The sequence below is a fragment of the Triplophysa dalaica genome, chromosome 8 (assembly GCF_015846415.1).
Source record: "Triplophysa dalaica isolate WHDGS20190420 chromosome 8, ASM1584641v1, whole genome shotgun sequence".
Lineage (NCBI taxonomy): Eukaryota > Metazoa > Chordata > Actinopteri > Cypriniformes > Nemacheilidae > Triplophysa > Triplophysa dalaica.
The window spans coordinates 10870627-10886431 of record NC_079549.1 but is presented as its reverse complement, the minus strand read 5'-3'; the positions used below and the strand labels follow the sequence as shown (position 1 = coordinate 10886431).

General features: G+C 40.8%; 1 protein-coding gene across 3 annotated transcripts; it reads left to right on the top strand.

Annotated features, from left to right (window-relative positions):
• The first annotated feature begins 1164 nt into the window (after positions 1-1164).
• On the top strand, positions 1165-14902 carry zmym2 (zinc finger, MYM-type 2). 3 transcript variants are annotated; one of them, XM_056755039.1, is made up of 23 exons: positions 1165-1313; positions 3748-4570; positions 4757-5045; positions 5156-5321; positions 6285-6497; positions 6728-6875; positions 7432-7547; positions 7635-7757; positions 7851-8001; positions 8176-8348; positions 8778-8943; positions 9025-9056; positions 9199-9340; positions 9419-9546; positions 9801-9963; positions 10136-10279; positions 10371-10480; positions 10671-10860; positions 11160-11302; positions 11945-12059; positions 12304-12546; positions 13030-13165; positions 14112-14902. In XM_056755039.1, exons 2-23 carry the CDS (start codon positions 3763-3765, stop codon positions 14296-14298), a joined length of 4086 nt encoding a protein of 1361 aa, XP_056611017.1. In that variant the 5' UTR covers positions 1165-1313; positions 3748-3762; the 3' UTR covers positions 14299-14902. The 3 variants fall into 3 exon arrangements, with proteins under 3 accessions (XP_056611017.1, XP_056611019.1, XP_056611018.1); XM_056755041.1 differs by lacking the exon at positions 1165-1313 and adding an exon at positions 1322-1623; XM_056755040.1 differs by lacking the exon at positions 1165-1313 and adding an exon at positions 1637-2488.
• The last annotated feature ends 903 nt before the right edge of the window (positions 14903-15805 follow it).

Sequence of the window (15805 nt, the reverse complement as noted above, 5' to 3'; positions counted from 1 at the left end):
CGACTATGTAAGTTGTTTAAATAGATACAAATACAGCAAAGATACAGAACCCATCGCTTTCTGACCAAATACATGTGCTGTAGTTGAGAACGTCATCAAAAATCCCGACAGTGGTTGCACATTAAAATATAACTCGAATATTTTACAGCAAATATGCCAAAAATTACATTTTAATCTATATATAAAATTGTCCTATTTGCCATGAACATTATAATAAATAATGCAAAAGCTGGAAAAAGGATGTAAACTAGGGCACTTATGTTCGTATCTACAAGTACGCATATAACATATCTGAGCGTGATTTGTCAAAATAAAAGTCTGCTGCTTTGCGTAAATTGGTCCAATATATCAGACAAACACGTAGAGCCATTATGACCAATAGCATAGTTTCAAAAATGGAGAAAAATGACTCATGTCTACCCAATATAATTGTTCTACTACGACAAACTGCTGAACATCGTTTCTTTAATCAATCCTATCAGTGTTTCTCTGGTCTTTATTTGGTATCTGGAACAAGAACCCCTTGAAGTGGGTCTTCAACGACACCATTTCCCATGAAGTAACTAAAGATAGGTCTCTATTGTTATTATTTTTATGTTGTACAGAATTCCAAACATTTTGACTCTTACGCAATGCAGTTCAGACGCCATATTACACGACCCCACCTTCCAGTCAACGTGCTGTTTACCCTATTTGCAATGGGGTTGCGCAAACGATTTAGTTCGTATAACGTGAATTATTAGGCTTTTTGGTACTGATTGCTAGGAATAGTATAGCAATTTAGTCTTAATCTGATTCGAATAAAGGAAAATATTCCAGTTCTAGTTACACTCATGAGTGGCATTCAACTCAATTTAAAAAGATAACATTTGCTGCACTCAGTCGCTACTATCAACACACGATACATTAAAGCACTGATATGTGCGTTATTAACACTCCTTTTACGTTAAATTCGGTATCAAATGTTATTTTACCAAAGCAGGAAGCTGATTGGGTAACAAAAGTAAACTCCTATTGACTTAATCGAACGGAAAATAACTCCAACTCAATCGTTAATATGACGATCATAGCTTGTAAATACGCGTTTTAGGATTGTCTAAAACAACTGCTTTGATCAATAAATGCATTAATTACGGCTTATATATTGTGCTCGTGCACGTAATGCGCGAGCACGACACCGCATGAGTAGCGAAGAACTCGTTGGCAGTATACTCCTCCCACGCGCCTGGAACGTCCGTACGTTTTCACGCATGCGCCCCAGGATTTATGTCAAGGCACAAAAGTGGCGCTCTATCGTTTCCAGCTCTACTCCGGTAAGAATTTCTCTGGCGATTTGATGGTGAACTGGGTGTAATTGGACAAAGTTTTCCCAACTATGTCCGGCCTGGAGCTCGCGGCGAGGAAAGCATTGGGGTCACCTGCGTTTGTGCATGAGGGAAATTTAACGAAGGGAGAGGCGTGCAATTTTACCCGCCTGAGATTTTCCCCCTTTCCGCCGTGGCAGGGTGCTGTTGCCTATGCTCGCGCGCATTGTTTCGCTCGCTCTCTAATGGCGGACATGAGGCAGTGCTACCCGCTGACTGAAGGGGGCAAATTTATTTACCAATTAGGAAACATTCTTTGGTTTGTATCTTGCAAATACTTGAGCTTTAAAGTTTACGCGCGTCATGTTTAACTGATACGCTTGACATATTTATTGAAATATTTGTGGCTAGCCACCTAGAGGCGTTGTAGTTGATGTTTGTTAACTGTGCAGCGCCCCTACAGGTGACCACATTTATTGCCTTTTGATTGCAAAGGGTAAACGCTCCGGGGTAACTTCAATTAAACGTTCGCCGAAGTGTATTACGAGCAGGAAAACTTTATTCTCGAAATAATCTTCATCTGAGATACCAATTAAAAGCATATTTGCGTATAACAGAGAGAGAGAGTGTGTGTGGTATGTCTGATAGGAAAAGTCGAATTTGGAGGCGGTGTAACGTTAGTATTAAAATATAACCTTTGAGAATTCCATTTGACATCATTTGGAATATCTGCGATTCAATTTTCTTGTCGTTTTGGTGCGAAGGATTATTTATGGGATTCAACTTCTGACTAATTCTTTCACTACAATAACAATGGCGCAGTCTCTGACGCTCTCCTCCCTCCAGTTCGCCGCTAATCCAATGGCTGCATGCGCCCGAGATGCCGGGGGTGGGACACATGGGCCGGGGGTTTTGCGTGAAAACCGCAATGCATTTCTACGCAAAGAGTCAGTTAGTGTACGATAGTTTGCCACGGCCGGCACCGCCTAATGTTCTTGCGTAGCAAGTTTGTAACCCGCTGCACCTCGCGTTTCCTGAAAATAGTGAAAACCTGCGAAACGACGTGTTGACGTGGTCATCCGGTTGCCTTGACAGCGCGCGGATCGTGCTCGGTTGTGAGTGTGGACACGGAGGGTCCAGAGTCAAGGGCACGGCCTACGGGTGCCCGATCCGGGAGGAGAATGGTATGAATCTCCAATGCTTTACTTCTTCATCCTAATTGACACAACTTGTGGGCAAGAGAGAGCTTTTGAAGTCATATAACGATAATGCGTTTTTGTGGCGCCATTCAAATAAACACTCGCGTGTTTGTGAGCACATCTATTAGCGCTAAACGCAGACCTGGCGAGCGCATGGCGCATATGCGTGCGATTATATCACGTCTCAGTGGCGGATCAGTCACTGCATAATATAGTTCCTCCCAGCATCCTGATCATGACATCAGCCTGCGAGGAAATCCCAAACATTCAAAGTCTTTTGGAATGATTTACAAAATAATGAATAATAATGAGCTCATACTACGGTATTGCTTCAATAAAGAGTCATACGGCTCTTATTGAATCAACATTAGGATATTTGCCTAAATAGGGCATTCATTGTTCAAATCTGAAGGCTTTCTGTAGCTCAATCCAAAGGTAGTTCTGCATTGCAGTCCAGAGGTATTAAAGTTCAAGTCTTTGCATTTGGATGAAGTCTCTGTGTGTGTGATCATGTGTTGCACTGATTCACACAAGGAAGGGCTCTGTTGCAGTCCACATCACGTTTCTTTAGGGGGATCAAAATGTTTGTGTTTTCATGCAAAAAAATTTGTGTTGTTTTCTCAATTTCCTGTTATTTGTAAATATAGAATTTAAATAATGCATTAATTATGATATTAGTATATTGATATACTAGCTATTTTGGTAGGTGGTTGTTGTAGAGCTGTGGTCACATGTTGATGAGGCCTTCCCTGCCATTTGAGTTGCTTTTCATTTATTTGGGCTTTTTTTAGTGAATGATGCTGATTGGTTGCATAGTAATGGTCTCGTGACGACCATTGATGTTACGGACATCTACCTTCATAGGTGGTCTGCATGTTCTTATATAAGAATATATCTTTCATAATGTAAAATGCATTTGCAGTAATTATTCTGGACACGCCTTGTTGTAATTTGATTGTTAGGTAATCCCCTGTTAATTTCTTAATCTTATCAACCATATTGAGGCGTCTATTGTAAAGAGGGAAGTGTATATCCATCATTATAGTCTCATTTAGCATGTGTAAAAGAGCGGCAGCTTTTGTCAGGAGACAGGATAAAAATCTCCCAGCCATAGTAGGACTAATACTGTTAAATTGGGATATTTATGTATTCCTTAAATTTTTTCATAAACATTCACCCGCATGACATTTTTGTTATGCTCAATATGGGTTCTCCAGGTAACTGTTCCTGTATTGCGTCAACAGGTGGTTGCCTAAGCAATGGATGGCGATTTGGAAGCCAGGGCAGATGTTGAGGAGGCGATCACAGCCACAGGGGAGGAGGAGGGTCATATGGAAACCACACCCATAACAGAGCTTACTCCATCTGCCGAAGAGCAACAGACAGAACCAGACCTTCCCAAGTCCTCGGAAGACAATGATGATGATGTAGTATTAGTAGAAGAGCCTCCTGCTCACTCTCAGGGGAGGGTGCAGCCCACCGACGCTAACACACCTGCAGAGACCCTCACCGCTGCCAAAGACTGTACAGAGCCGGCTACCACGGCAACAGCCTCTTCCAAGACTCCCAGTCCTCCCTCCTCTGCAGCCACAGCCACGACACCCAAAAGCCAGAGCGAGCCAATCGTGATTGACGATGAGGAAGATTCAGAGCTCAGGGATGCCTCTTCCCTCCTGCCCACTGAGGATGGGAACATCCTGAGCAGCACAGAGCCTGACTCTGAAATCAAAATCGCCAGCGTTACCACGTTGGGGGCAGACTCTTCGGCAGTTGCCATGGCAACGTCAACAGTAACGCCGCTGGCGCTGTGCGCTCAAGAGGATATAAACCTCATGATCACAAACGTGACGTCGCTAAAGAGTGTGGGTGAGACAGCGGCTGCCAGGTTGGACGATTTTGAGGGGACTGAAAATGGGCTGCAGATCAGCAGTGCGTTCAGCCTGAACCCTGATGTCCAGCAGAACCAGGGTCCAGCCAGCAGACCTTCACCCACGTTCAACCCGGGACGCGTAAGTGCTGCGAGCCAGCCGGTGCAGAATGGAGAAACGGGGACACACCAGAGATCTGGTAATTCATCCGCACAAAGCTGCTGTGTCATCCTTTATACACACCATAGACAATCCTTTACTTGTTTTGTTGCACTGACAACACAATAACACATCATTGTTAGCTTTAATCCTCTGTGTATTGTTTTTAAAAGTTTATTTAGTCAGACACCAAGATTCATTCATGTTTCAATTTTCCCCCCCTCAGATTCATGGATCTCCCAGTCAGCCTCTTTTCCCCGTAACCAGAAGCAGCCTGGAGTAGACTCGCCTTCTCCAGCAGCTCCGCTCCCCAAACCGCCCTGCCAGTCGTCCTCAGGATCCCAGCAACCCCAACGTACCATGAAAGTCACGTGCGCCAACTGTAAGAAGCCTTTGAAGAAAGGCCAAACCGCGTACCAGCGCAAGGGCTCATCCCACCTGTTCTGCTCGACTACCTGCCTGTCTGCCTTCTCCCACAAACCCACTCCCAAGAAGAGTTGCACCATGTGCAAGAAGTATGTCGTTTAAGAGAACGTAAACCTGTGTCTATAGTCTTAGTGAGGATAATCACATGTGATCGCTCTTAACAATCTTAATCTTTTGCCCTTTGTATTCTCCAAATCAGAGACATTACCAATATGAAAGGAGGCACTATAGTGGCCCAGGTGGATTCAAGCGAGTCCTTTCAGGAGTTTTGCAGTACTGGCTGTTTGGCATCTTATGAGAGCAAACAGAATCCTCAGAAGAATCAACTTAAAACTAAGTGTACCGTCTGTGGAAAGCTCACTGAGGTCAGATATGTTCTGTATACTTTTGATTTCTCTTACTCAGAATTAGAATGGCAGAAAACAGTCTGTAGATTTAAAAACACTAGGTTGGTTGCTGCTAAGATCTTTGTTCTTGAATATTTAATTAGGATTCGAGTGGTTTGCCTAGTAGGCCAAACTAATGAAAGCAAAAATTATAATGGCCTAAAGGAAGACATTATGAAGTTGGCCTTAAAGTGATAGTTCATCCAAAAAGAAAAATCATCTTCATTTACTTACCCTCTTGTCATCTCAAACCTGTATGACTGACTGAGTTCTGCAGAAACAAAATATCAGTTTTTGAAGAAGTTAATGGGTGCCGGCGCTGTTTGGTTACCAACTGTCTTTAAAATATCATCTGTTGTGATTGAAGAAGAATGAAAGCCATACAGGATTGAGATGACAAGAGGGTAAGTAAATGATGACAATTTTCATTTTTGGGTGAACTTTAATATACTGGAGTAATACTACTTTGGTAAAGGCTTGGGTCATGAATAATAATTGGTTTGCATGTTTTAATGCTCATAAAGTTTACCAGGCAGTATCTGCATGACATCTAATTAATATTCACACACTAAAATTAATCTAGATTTTAAAATGTACTGTAAATGGGGAAGGACTCTCTGAATTGTATCCTCACATATTCATTATAATCTACACCATTATACTATAGTTCCTCAGGACTTCTATCCTTGTTCAAACTGTATATTTCAGTTTTCATTTCCTCCCATCACTGTTCAGTTTGTTGTATCCTAGCGTTCAGGCTTGTAGCCATGGTTACTTACCACTGTCCTTTACTGTATTTGTGGTGTATCCATGATGTCACCTTGGAAGGGGAATAAGAAACCAGTTTGATGCTAATTTGTTGATTGATCTCTGGTAATGTGTAACTATAAATTAACAATATATACAATGCATCATTTTAATGCATGCTTTTTTACCCTATAGATTCGACATGAGGTGAGCTTCAAAAACGTAACGCACAAGATCTGCAGCGATGCATGCTTCAATCGTTACCGTATGGCTAACGGGCTCATCATGAACTGCTGCGAACAGTGTGGGAATTATCTGCCCAGTCGTGCCACAGCAAACCATTTTCTACTCATTGACGGTCAGCAAAAACGCTTTTGCTGTCAAAATTGCATCAGGGACTATAAACAGGTCAGTATAGAGAAAAAAGACAAATGTTAATAGTTTCCAATGAATTCTCAAATTCACCTTGCAATTAAAATGCTGTTTATAGTATATTCAATTTCAATTGGCTGTTTTGTCATATTTGTTAAAATTGATGGAGCAGCAAGTTGTAGAGACATTGTAGAGTCTTTTATGAGCAAGATTTATCTCATTGGTTAGTTTTTATCACACGACTCTAAATGGCACTCTCTCCATAGACTCATGGAAAGATGGTGCAGTGTAGTGGCTGTAAGGTGATGTGCAGATCATTTGATGCCACTCAATGCATTGGGACAAATGGAGCCATGGACTCCTATTGCTCTACGGCCTGTATGACCAAGAGCAAGTTTGCAGCTTCCGCACAGAGTGAGTAGACAACCAAACGCTCTACAGAGTTTACAAGTTCACATTTGTGTTCTGTGGCCCAAGGTACTCGTAAAAATTGTGTCATCATGTACTCACCACGTTGTCATTCCAGACCTGTATGTCTTTATTTCTTCCACCGAACAGAAAATGTTGGTAACGGAATAACTGCAGCACCCATTCACTTCTATTGTTTGGACACAAAACCAATGCAAGTGAATGGGTGCCAGTTAACAACATTCTTCACATTATTTTTTGATCGCGTTTTATGAAAAAAGGTCATACAGGTTTGAAAGGGGAGTAAATAATGACACGGTTTTCATTTTTGGGTGAACTGTTACTTTAAACTCGAATCTATTTCTCATAACTTCCATTGTTAATGCATATGTTGTAATGTCCATAGAGTTAATCACATTTCACAACTCCATTCACATGCTCACCATCCAATTTGATTTCTACAATGTGACCCACTTTGTCCCACAAGAAAGTTGTTTTATGATTTTAAACACAAAGTCAGAGTCATGGTCTGAATAAATGAGAATCTTGTTTGTATTTGTAGATAGGGAGCCCTCGTGTCACTTCTGTAAGAGAAATGCATTACCTCAGTATCAGGCAACTCTGCCTGAAGGGAAAGTTTTGAGCTTCTGCAGTTCACTGTGTGTCACCAAATTCCAGGTACTGTAGATGCCATTAAAGCTTGTGTTATGCATGCTGGTGCATCCAGCTACTTTCTGCATTGTGATTGTTTTTTTTTTTGTTCAGAATGCAACCATCCAAACATCAGCCAACGGGCAGATCCCATCTTCAACCTCAGAGAACATCCAGTTGAAATGCAACTACTGTCGTAGCTCCTTCAGTATAAAGCCGGAGATCCTGGAGTGGGAGGTGGGTTTCCTGCAATCCCTTTATATCAAGATTTAAATCTTGAAGGTTTTGAGTGGTGTTAGGTTGAAACTGCAATTATAATTATCTCTGCAGGATAAAGTTTATCAGTTCTGCAGTAAGACCTGTTGTGAGGACTACAAGAAGCTCCACTGCATAGTGACGTTCTGCGAGTACTGTCAGGAAGAGAAAACCCTTCACGAGTCTGTGAAGTTCTCTGGAGTGAAGAGGCCTTTCTGTAGTGAAGGTCTGTGTTCTGTGTCTTTTTGGTCCTTTGTCCTGTGATTATATCTTTTGCTGTTCACATCATGACCTGTCGTGATTATAGTTTTTGAGTATGAGGACAATGATTTTGACTCCTAGGATGTTTAAGATTCATCTGAGCTGTTGTATAGTGCCTCACCTCACATTTCTTCTGCAGGCTGTAAATTGCTGTTCAAGCAAGATTTTATCAGGCGTCTGGGGTTGAAGTGTGTCACCTGTAACCACTGCACACAGATGTGCAAGAAATCAGTCACCAAACTGATAGATGGAGTCAGCAGGGACTTCTGCAGTGAGATGTGTGCTAATAATTTTCACGACTGGTACTATAAGGTACGTACGAGTGACCTTCCTACGCTCCCTCGACATAAGTGTGAAAAAGTCTCTGTAGCGATATCATTTTAAGGACCATTGTCAGGCATTGGTCTAAGGGAAAGTTCACCCAAAAATTAAAATTCTTTCATCATTTACTCAAACTCAGGTTATTCCAAACCAGTATACGTTTCTTTGTTTTGCTGAACACAACGGAAGATATTTTGAAGAATGTCAGTAACCAAACAGGTCTCATCCCCCATTTACTGCCATAGTAGGGAACATAAATACTATGGGATTCAGTCTGGTTACTGACGTTCTTCCAAATATCTTCCTTTGAGTTTAGGAGAAAAAGTCATTTTACAGGTTTGGTGGGTAAATGACAGTATTTTCTATTTTTGCTCAACAGAAGAGACTAAGGCATCTGTATTACTCTGCTTTGTCCACTAGGCGGCGCGATGTGACTGCTGTAAGGTCCAGGGGAACCTGCTGGAGTCTGTGCAGTGGCGTACAGAGATGAAGCACTTCTGTGACCAGCAGTGTCTCCTCCGATTTTACTGCCAACAGAACGAACCCAACTTGGCCACACAGAAAGGTCCTGAAAACACGGTTTCAGGTAAAATTTTTAAATATGTATGTCTGGCATGTTTAACTGTGATAAATCTTTTTAAAATGAAATCATGTGGTCAATTTACAGAGTTTGGTGGATCAACCCAAGGATCAAAAACGGTGAGTAGGTCATACTAATACTCAATGTTAAGAAGCTAGACAGACATTGGTCAAAACAACAATGAATATATGATAATTTCCCATATTTCCTGTTAGTGGATTTTCTAAAGTTCTTATGTTCAAATTTTCTTGTTTGTTGCAGGCATTTACTCAGGGGCCTGTGTCATATGTTGGGGGTGGGATCCTGAAAGATGTGAAAAATAAAGCTGTGCTCTGTAAGCCACTCACTATGACCAAGGCCACATACTGCAAGCCCCACATGCAGAGCAAACCACTGCAGACAGGTAAGCGCCTGTAACAACAAGTTTACAAATTCTCAGGAAAATGTGGAGATTGACATGATTGCCTCTGCTTTTCCTCAGAGGAGGCAGACCTGAAAAGCTCAGGAAAGGAGTATGTTCCTATCCCGATCCCTGTTCCTGTTTACGTTCCATTACCCATGAACCTCTACGCTCAGGCCACGCCCACTCCTTTTGCAATACCTGTACCGGTAAGAGATGAATTTTCACAAATAAACACGCTTTATTTCCAAATCAATTTTATGTTTAGTGTTTGTCAGATACCAGTGCACGTAGTTTGTTGTTGCTCTATGGCAGTTTTCCTTTGAGTAATGCTTAAATATTCTTTTTAATAGGTCATATTTTTCAAAAACCAGAGTGATTGTTAATACAACTTTATTAAGAGTGTTTGATTTAACACATTGCCATGTCCTTACTGCTTTGTGCCACATCATGGTGCTTTCAGGTTCCTGTGCCAGTGTTTTTGCCCACCACACTACAGAACGTTGAGCAAATTGTGAAGACCATCAATGAGCTGAAAGCCAAAATGCCCTTTGATTTGTTGAAAACCATTGAAGCGGTGGCTGATGGGATTGCACTGGATGAGGATGAGAAGCCAGACTGTTCGGGTAAGAACGTATTAAAGCATCCGCCATTAACCAAACTACTGGCAGTCGTCATACTTATCCTTGTTATAATCACATGGCCCGCTGGCACTTATCAAGTGTGTCTTCTTGAACCTGATAATACATCACCACTGATAGAAATTTTGCAACTAAATCTTTTTAAAAAATTTCTTAGATATCAAAAGTGAAAAGAGCAAAGCAGTGAAGGTTGAAAATGTTAAATGTGAAAATGACAACAGCAGCAGTGGCAGCTCAGAGGAAGAGGATGAGGAAGACAAATATGAGCCAGATTTAGACCTAGAGAAAGATCTTCCACTAGGTAGCTATTTCTGACACACACAGACCTTTTGTTATCTCTCTAAACACAAAATCTGTGTCTGGATAACCAGTCTTGTCTTGCTCTGTTCCAGCATCAGAACCTGTCCTGGTTGAGCGTCTGGACACAGACATGCTCTTTTCATTATCTCCTGTGTTGCCTGAAGAAAAAGAGAAGACTCCTCGCCCCAGAACCAGGAGGAGGGTACGGTACAGATGCACCCCTGTAGCCACACATCATGTGCTGTGCTGTGATTAGAAAACCATTAGCTGTTCACATGCTGAAGTGCAGTGATTGTTGAGGTTTCGTATGAGGCTGACGGGGCCATGACCCGTCACAGAGGATGATGCTTAGCATTATGTATGCTAATGCTACTGACCTGCTGTTGCCATAGGGCCAGAAGAGACGGGCAGTAGAGGATGAGTCTCCCTCGTCTTTATCCTCATCACCAGCAATAGAGTCTCCAGCAGCGGAGAGCTCATTCCCCTTGAACTCTAGGTATGGCTTAAACGCGTGGAGGAGGTGGGCCATGACTGCAGGTTCACAACCTAGCCCGTCCAAGGGAAAGGAGAGCCAGAAACAAGGTACTCTTGGATTCTTATTTTTGATTAACAAGCATGAAACCATAAAGCTAAATTCATGCAGGCTTTTGCTTGGGTTAAAAGTGCTCAATGATTATACTACTGCTGTTCACATTCTGAAATTGTTGTTGACAGTTTTGAGTTATGAGCGCACTCAAGTTCAGCCGGCCACACAGTTTTTTTATTCATTATTAATGATAATACAATCACATCGTTGGAAGCCGGCAGTTCTCAAGTTCTGCTTTTTAATTTTCAGCACAGATGTTGTTAAGAGTTTTTTTTGTTTTTGTTTCTCCTGACAGTTCGTTTAAAAGACAGTCTTCTGTCCCTGAGCCAGACAGAGCTGAATCAGTCTTTGTCTCGCTTTGTCAAAGAGGTGCGTCGACCCAACGGGGAGAGCTATGCTCCTGACAGCATTCTGTACCTATGCCTCAGCATCCAGAAGGTGAGATGGTCCCCAGCCTAAAGTTTGTGTGCATGCCTGTACAGCATTGAAGCTGTAAAAAGAATTGTTAGATGATTGAGGCTCTTGATGAAGAAAGATAGAGTTGCTTAAAAAGTTGCCTTTTTTTAAGTGGGTTTAAAAAATAAGTTCAAAGGTTACTCGAGTGATGTGCTTTCAGAATCACAATACACATTCGATAACCCAGATAACACAGCTGTGCGATACAGATTCATGTATTCTCCAGCCATTAGAACACAATGAAACACTCACAGCTAGTTCTGCTGCCATTCAAGTATTAATGTGCATAACTTCAAGCATCATTTGAATTCGAAGTAAAAATGTTTTTGGGTTTGCCACTGTGATCTTTCTTTTGATAAATGCTCATATCATTTGCTGTGGCTTAACATTACACATGATTTTGCATGTGAAGTTGGAGCATAACACAGCAGGATTCATCACTACTGATCTAAACAGTGTCCTGTGATTATAACTTGCTGTTCACATCCTGAAACATGGTGTTGACACTTTTACTATGAGGACACGACAGATAGCTCTTTAGCAATGTACATGTCTACCTGGTCCTTTATTTTGGACACACATTTTTCTTTGGATTGTTGTTTTTAATATTTTGGGGTGTTGTAGCATTTGCAGGACAAGGGGAGGACAGATGACCTGTTCAGCAATCCGGAGTACCACATGTTTGGGGAAGAACTGAACAAGATCCTTAAAGACTGGCAACCCAGTGTTCTTCCTGATGGTAAGTGGAACTCCTGAAAGATGTTTGTTATATTAAGTGTCCAATGATTATATCTGTTGCTGTTCACATCCTGAAAAGTGGTGTTGACTCTACCCAACTATGAGGACACATACACACTAAACTAACTGACTGTATAATTTTATTTAAAAGAACAGTCCACCCCAAAATGATAGTTGTCATGGAGAATTCCGTTTTGTTCCTTGCATTCTCTGTTATTTGTTAGTATATATGGGTTTGTGTTTAGGTTCCAGGTGGGGCCGTGTTGAAGAGCAGTGTCTATGGAGCAGTGGACAGCTGGGGGAGCAGTCGCCCTCTGTCCTGCTAAGATCTCTCTTCCATCTCAACACCAAATACTTTGGCCTCCGCACAGTTGAACAGCACTTACGCCTCTCCTTTGGAAATGTCTATGGGCCTAGCAGTTCTAATCCACACAGCCACGACACGACCGTCTGCATACGCATCCCATCCATCTCACAGGAGCAGCATGGTATGTTTAAAAAAAATTGAGCAATAAAATATATTTTTGTTGGTTTTCAGCTGTATAATTATATATTCATGCTGAATGCACCAATGAGAATGACAGCTGTGCAAAATTAATTCTCCAGCCATAAGTATACAATAACACTTTCACAGTATATCACATCATTTGCTTGATTTTGGATTTGAAGTTGAGTCTTAACAGTGCAGGATTCATCACTCCTGATCTAAACAGTGTCCTGTGATTATAACTTGCTGTTCACATCCTGAAACATGGTGTTGACACTTTTACTATGAGGACACAACAAATGACACTAGCAATGTACCTGTATATTTGGTCCTTAAAGGCCCATTTTGCTTGTGGGAGTTTGGTAGAATTTGTAGGACAATGGGAGGACAGATGACCTGTTCAGCTCTTGAGATGTTAGAAATTTTATATTGAAATGATTATTTTGTCTTTCACCTGGTTCTAACATGTTTTTGGTTTACTTAGAGCAATCAGCAAGTAAGAGAAGGCGTAAAGACGATGGGGACTCAAACTTTGAGGCTGACAGTGGTTCAGAAGATTCAACTCCATGTCCTGTTAAGAAACACGAGTGCCGACTGTATGAGCTTTATTTATCCAAGTGGTAAGTTTGACATTCAAAAGATTCTGACTTCTTTAACTCCACCCAAAAATGAACATTCTGTCATTTAGTCACCTTCCAGTTGTTCCAAATCTGAATAAGTTTCTTTGTTTGGTTGAACACAGAGAAAGATATTGGGAAAAAATGCTACCAACTGTCATTTCCATGACATCCACCATGACTACCATAATAGGAAAAAAATATTGTATTATTTTCTAATGTTCTGTTGAAGACAAAATGAAATAATTCGAAGAATTTAACAAAGCAAATGGTTGCCTTTGACTACCATTCTAACTTCTACTATGGTAGTCAATGATGTCCCAGTAATGTGTTGCTAACATTCTTCGAAATATCTATCTTCATGTTCAGCATAACAAAGAAATGTATACTAAATTGGAACAACTTCGTAGGGAGAAGTTGTGAATGACAGAGTTTACATTTATTCATGAACTCTCTTTAAAGAGAGAGCTGCTGTTATCTTGTTCATTGTGTAACAAATTGTTAGACATTTAAACATTTTTACATTGACGCTCAATAGATAATGCAATGTATAGTAGAAAACTATTTTTATTAAAGGGGGTAGCTCTGTTATTTTATTGGATGTGCTTATGATTGATTAGTTCTGACTTTTAATTTTAATTGGATGAGCTGTGTTCAAAGAAATGGACCAAACCAAACAACAGGTCTGACTGTAAAAACGCAAATGTCCAGTGATTATAACGATTGCTGTTCACATTCTGAAAAAATGTGTTGACACAATCCAAATATGAGGACATTTCACATTAACTTGAGATGATATGATATAACTTGATTGTTGCTTTAACATGCACATCAGTTGAATAGTATAATAACACATGTTGCTTGACAACTGTAAGTGAAATTAAACCAACTTGATCAAAATTTCCAATTAACCTTACAGAACTCTCCACATCTCTCTCTTTCCCTCTAGCCCAGAGTCTGTAAGACAGAGGACAGATTTTTTTTACATGAAGCCAGAGGTGTCTGCTTCTTTGGACAGTCCGCTGTGGTTCAGCTCGACTCCTCTAGAGAAGAGTACGCTGGCTCGGCTCCTGACCCGAGTGCTGCTGGTCCGAGAGATTTATAAAGACAACCAGCATGAGGAGGAGGGACTTTAGACACCCGTGCACTTAGGACTTCTCACTATGCTATCAATACACCCTGTGCATCACAGACAAGCTGCTTTCCAAGTCACACCCTGTCAGTCTCCCTTTAAACACACTTATCCCGGTACAGCTATGACATGAACATTATGGTGGGATAATGCTGATTTAAATCAGTCTTCCCAGAGGAACCTGATCCTGATCGGAGTAAAGGTTCTTCGGAAACGCCACCTATAGGATGCTGCTCTCTGCTCTTTTCTTTTGTTTAGTTGTTTTTTGTCTCTGTTTTTTCTTTATAAATCTGTTGGAAACCTTTGTTTATGTAGCATTATTTGTGAGGCTGCTGTGGTCTGTAAATATCTAGTGAATAGTGAAACCTGTTAACAGGCCAGTGCAAAGACACAGGAATTTTAGTCATGTGAGGGACATAACTGAGTTGAGGATTCTTTTCATCCTCCCTAGCTTGGACGCAACGAAACCTTCTAAAGATAACATTTATTTATTGACGTATGTTAAAGAGAGAGTCCAAGATTCCCAGCAGGGTGTGTGTTGGATGCTGTCCCATGTGTGCAATTTCTCTGGCCTTCCATAAGAGCATTAAAACTGCTGCAGCCCTGGATCTCTTCTCTTAGTGTGTGTGTTTGCGTATGTGTGTCAGTTTTTCCTCTTTGTTGTGTTGTTTTGGGGGGCAGTTAATCAGGGGTTCATCTGACACAGTTGATACTTAACTAGTATTGAATTTCTAAGTGTAAAACTTTTCCTCTGAACAATCAAAAAACTGAGATTTGCTTTGAATTTTATTTCCAGCGTCGTTCTGAATCCATGGATAAACAGAGATATATTTTCAAAGTTTAAATATCATAGGCCGGAAGGGTCATTTGAAGGATTTGCACGTGTACAAAAGTGATTAAGGCTTTTGGATCATTAATCATTTTGTTCAAAATGCCTAGGTTACACAAGAGTAAAAGTGATGTATTTATAAGATGGGTTTTATGTTTTCATGGTTTTATTTTCTTTGACCTTTTCTACCAATAAATTAAAAGCAATTTTTTTGCTCTCATAATAGTTTAACTTGACTTAAAGTAAATTTTTCCCACTACGGTAGTCAATGGTGGCCAGGAACTTTTTGGTTAATGACATCTTTCTGTGTTCAACAGAACAAAGACATTTATACAGATTTGGAACAACAAAAATAAGTTTTTTGGAAAACAAGTTCCCTCATAGTTTGTCATTTTGCTACGGGTTTTTATTAATCATGTGACTTGTTTGTGAGGGGCCTATTGTTGTGTAAGTTAGTCAAGCGTAAATGCTCTGGCTCTCTGGTGTTACCAAAACTCTGCTCTCAACATTGTAACGTTAGCTTATCTTTCGTATGAGATTTGGGATGCTTTTTGTCGTGTCACCAATGGGAGTTATTGAAAAATCCTATCTGAAATTGATTGATGGGTCACAGAGACATGAGGCATGGGCTTGTTGGTCTTAGGGCAGTAAGCAATCACTTAACATTGTGACTGCTGCCTAG

What these genes read in the sequence shown, in the direction of transcription:
- zmym2 (XM_056755039.1), top strand. Translation starts at nt 3,763, where the DNA reads ATGGATGGCGATTTGGAAGCCAGGGCAGATGTTGAGGAGGCGATCACA. An exon ending in GAGGCCTTTCTGTAGTGAAG is followed by an intron (nt 8,002 to 8,175) that starts GTCTGTGTTCTG and finishes TTTCTTCTGCAG; the next exon opens with GCTGTAAATTGCTGTTCAAG. An exon ending in AAAGGAGAGCCAGAAACAAG is followed by an intron (nt 10,861 to 11,159) that starts GTACTCTTGGAT and finishes TTCTCCTGACAG; the next exon opens with TTCGTTTAAAAGACAGTCTT.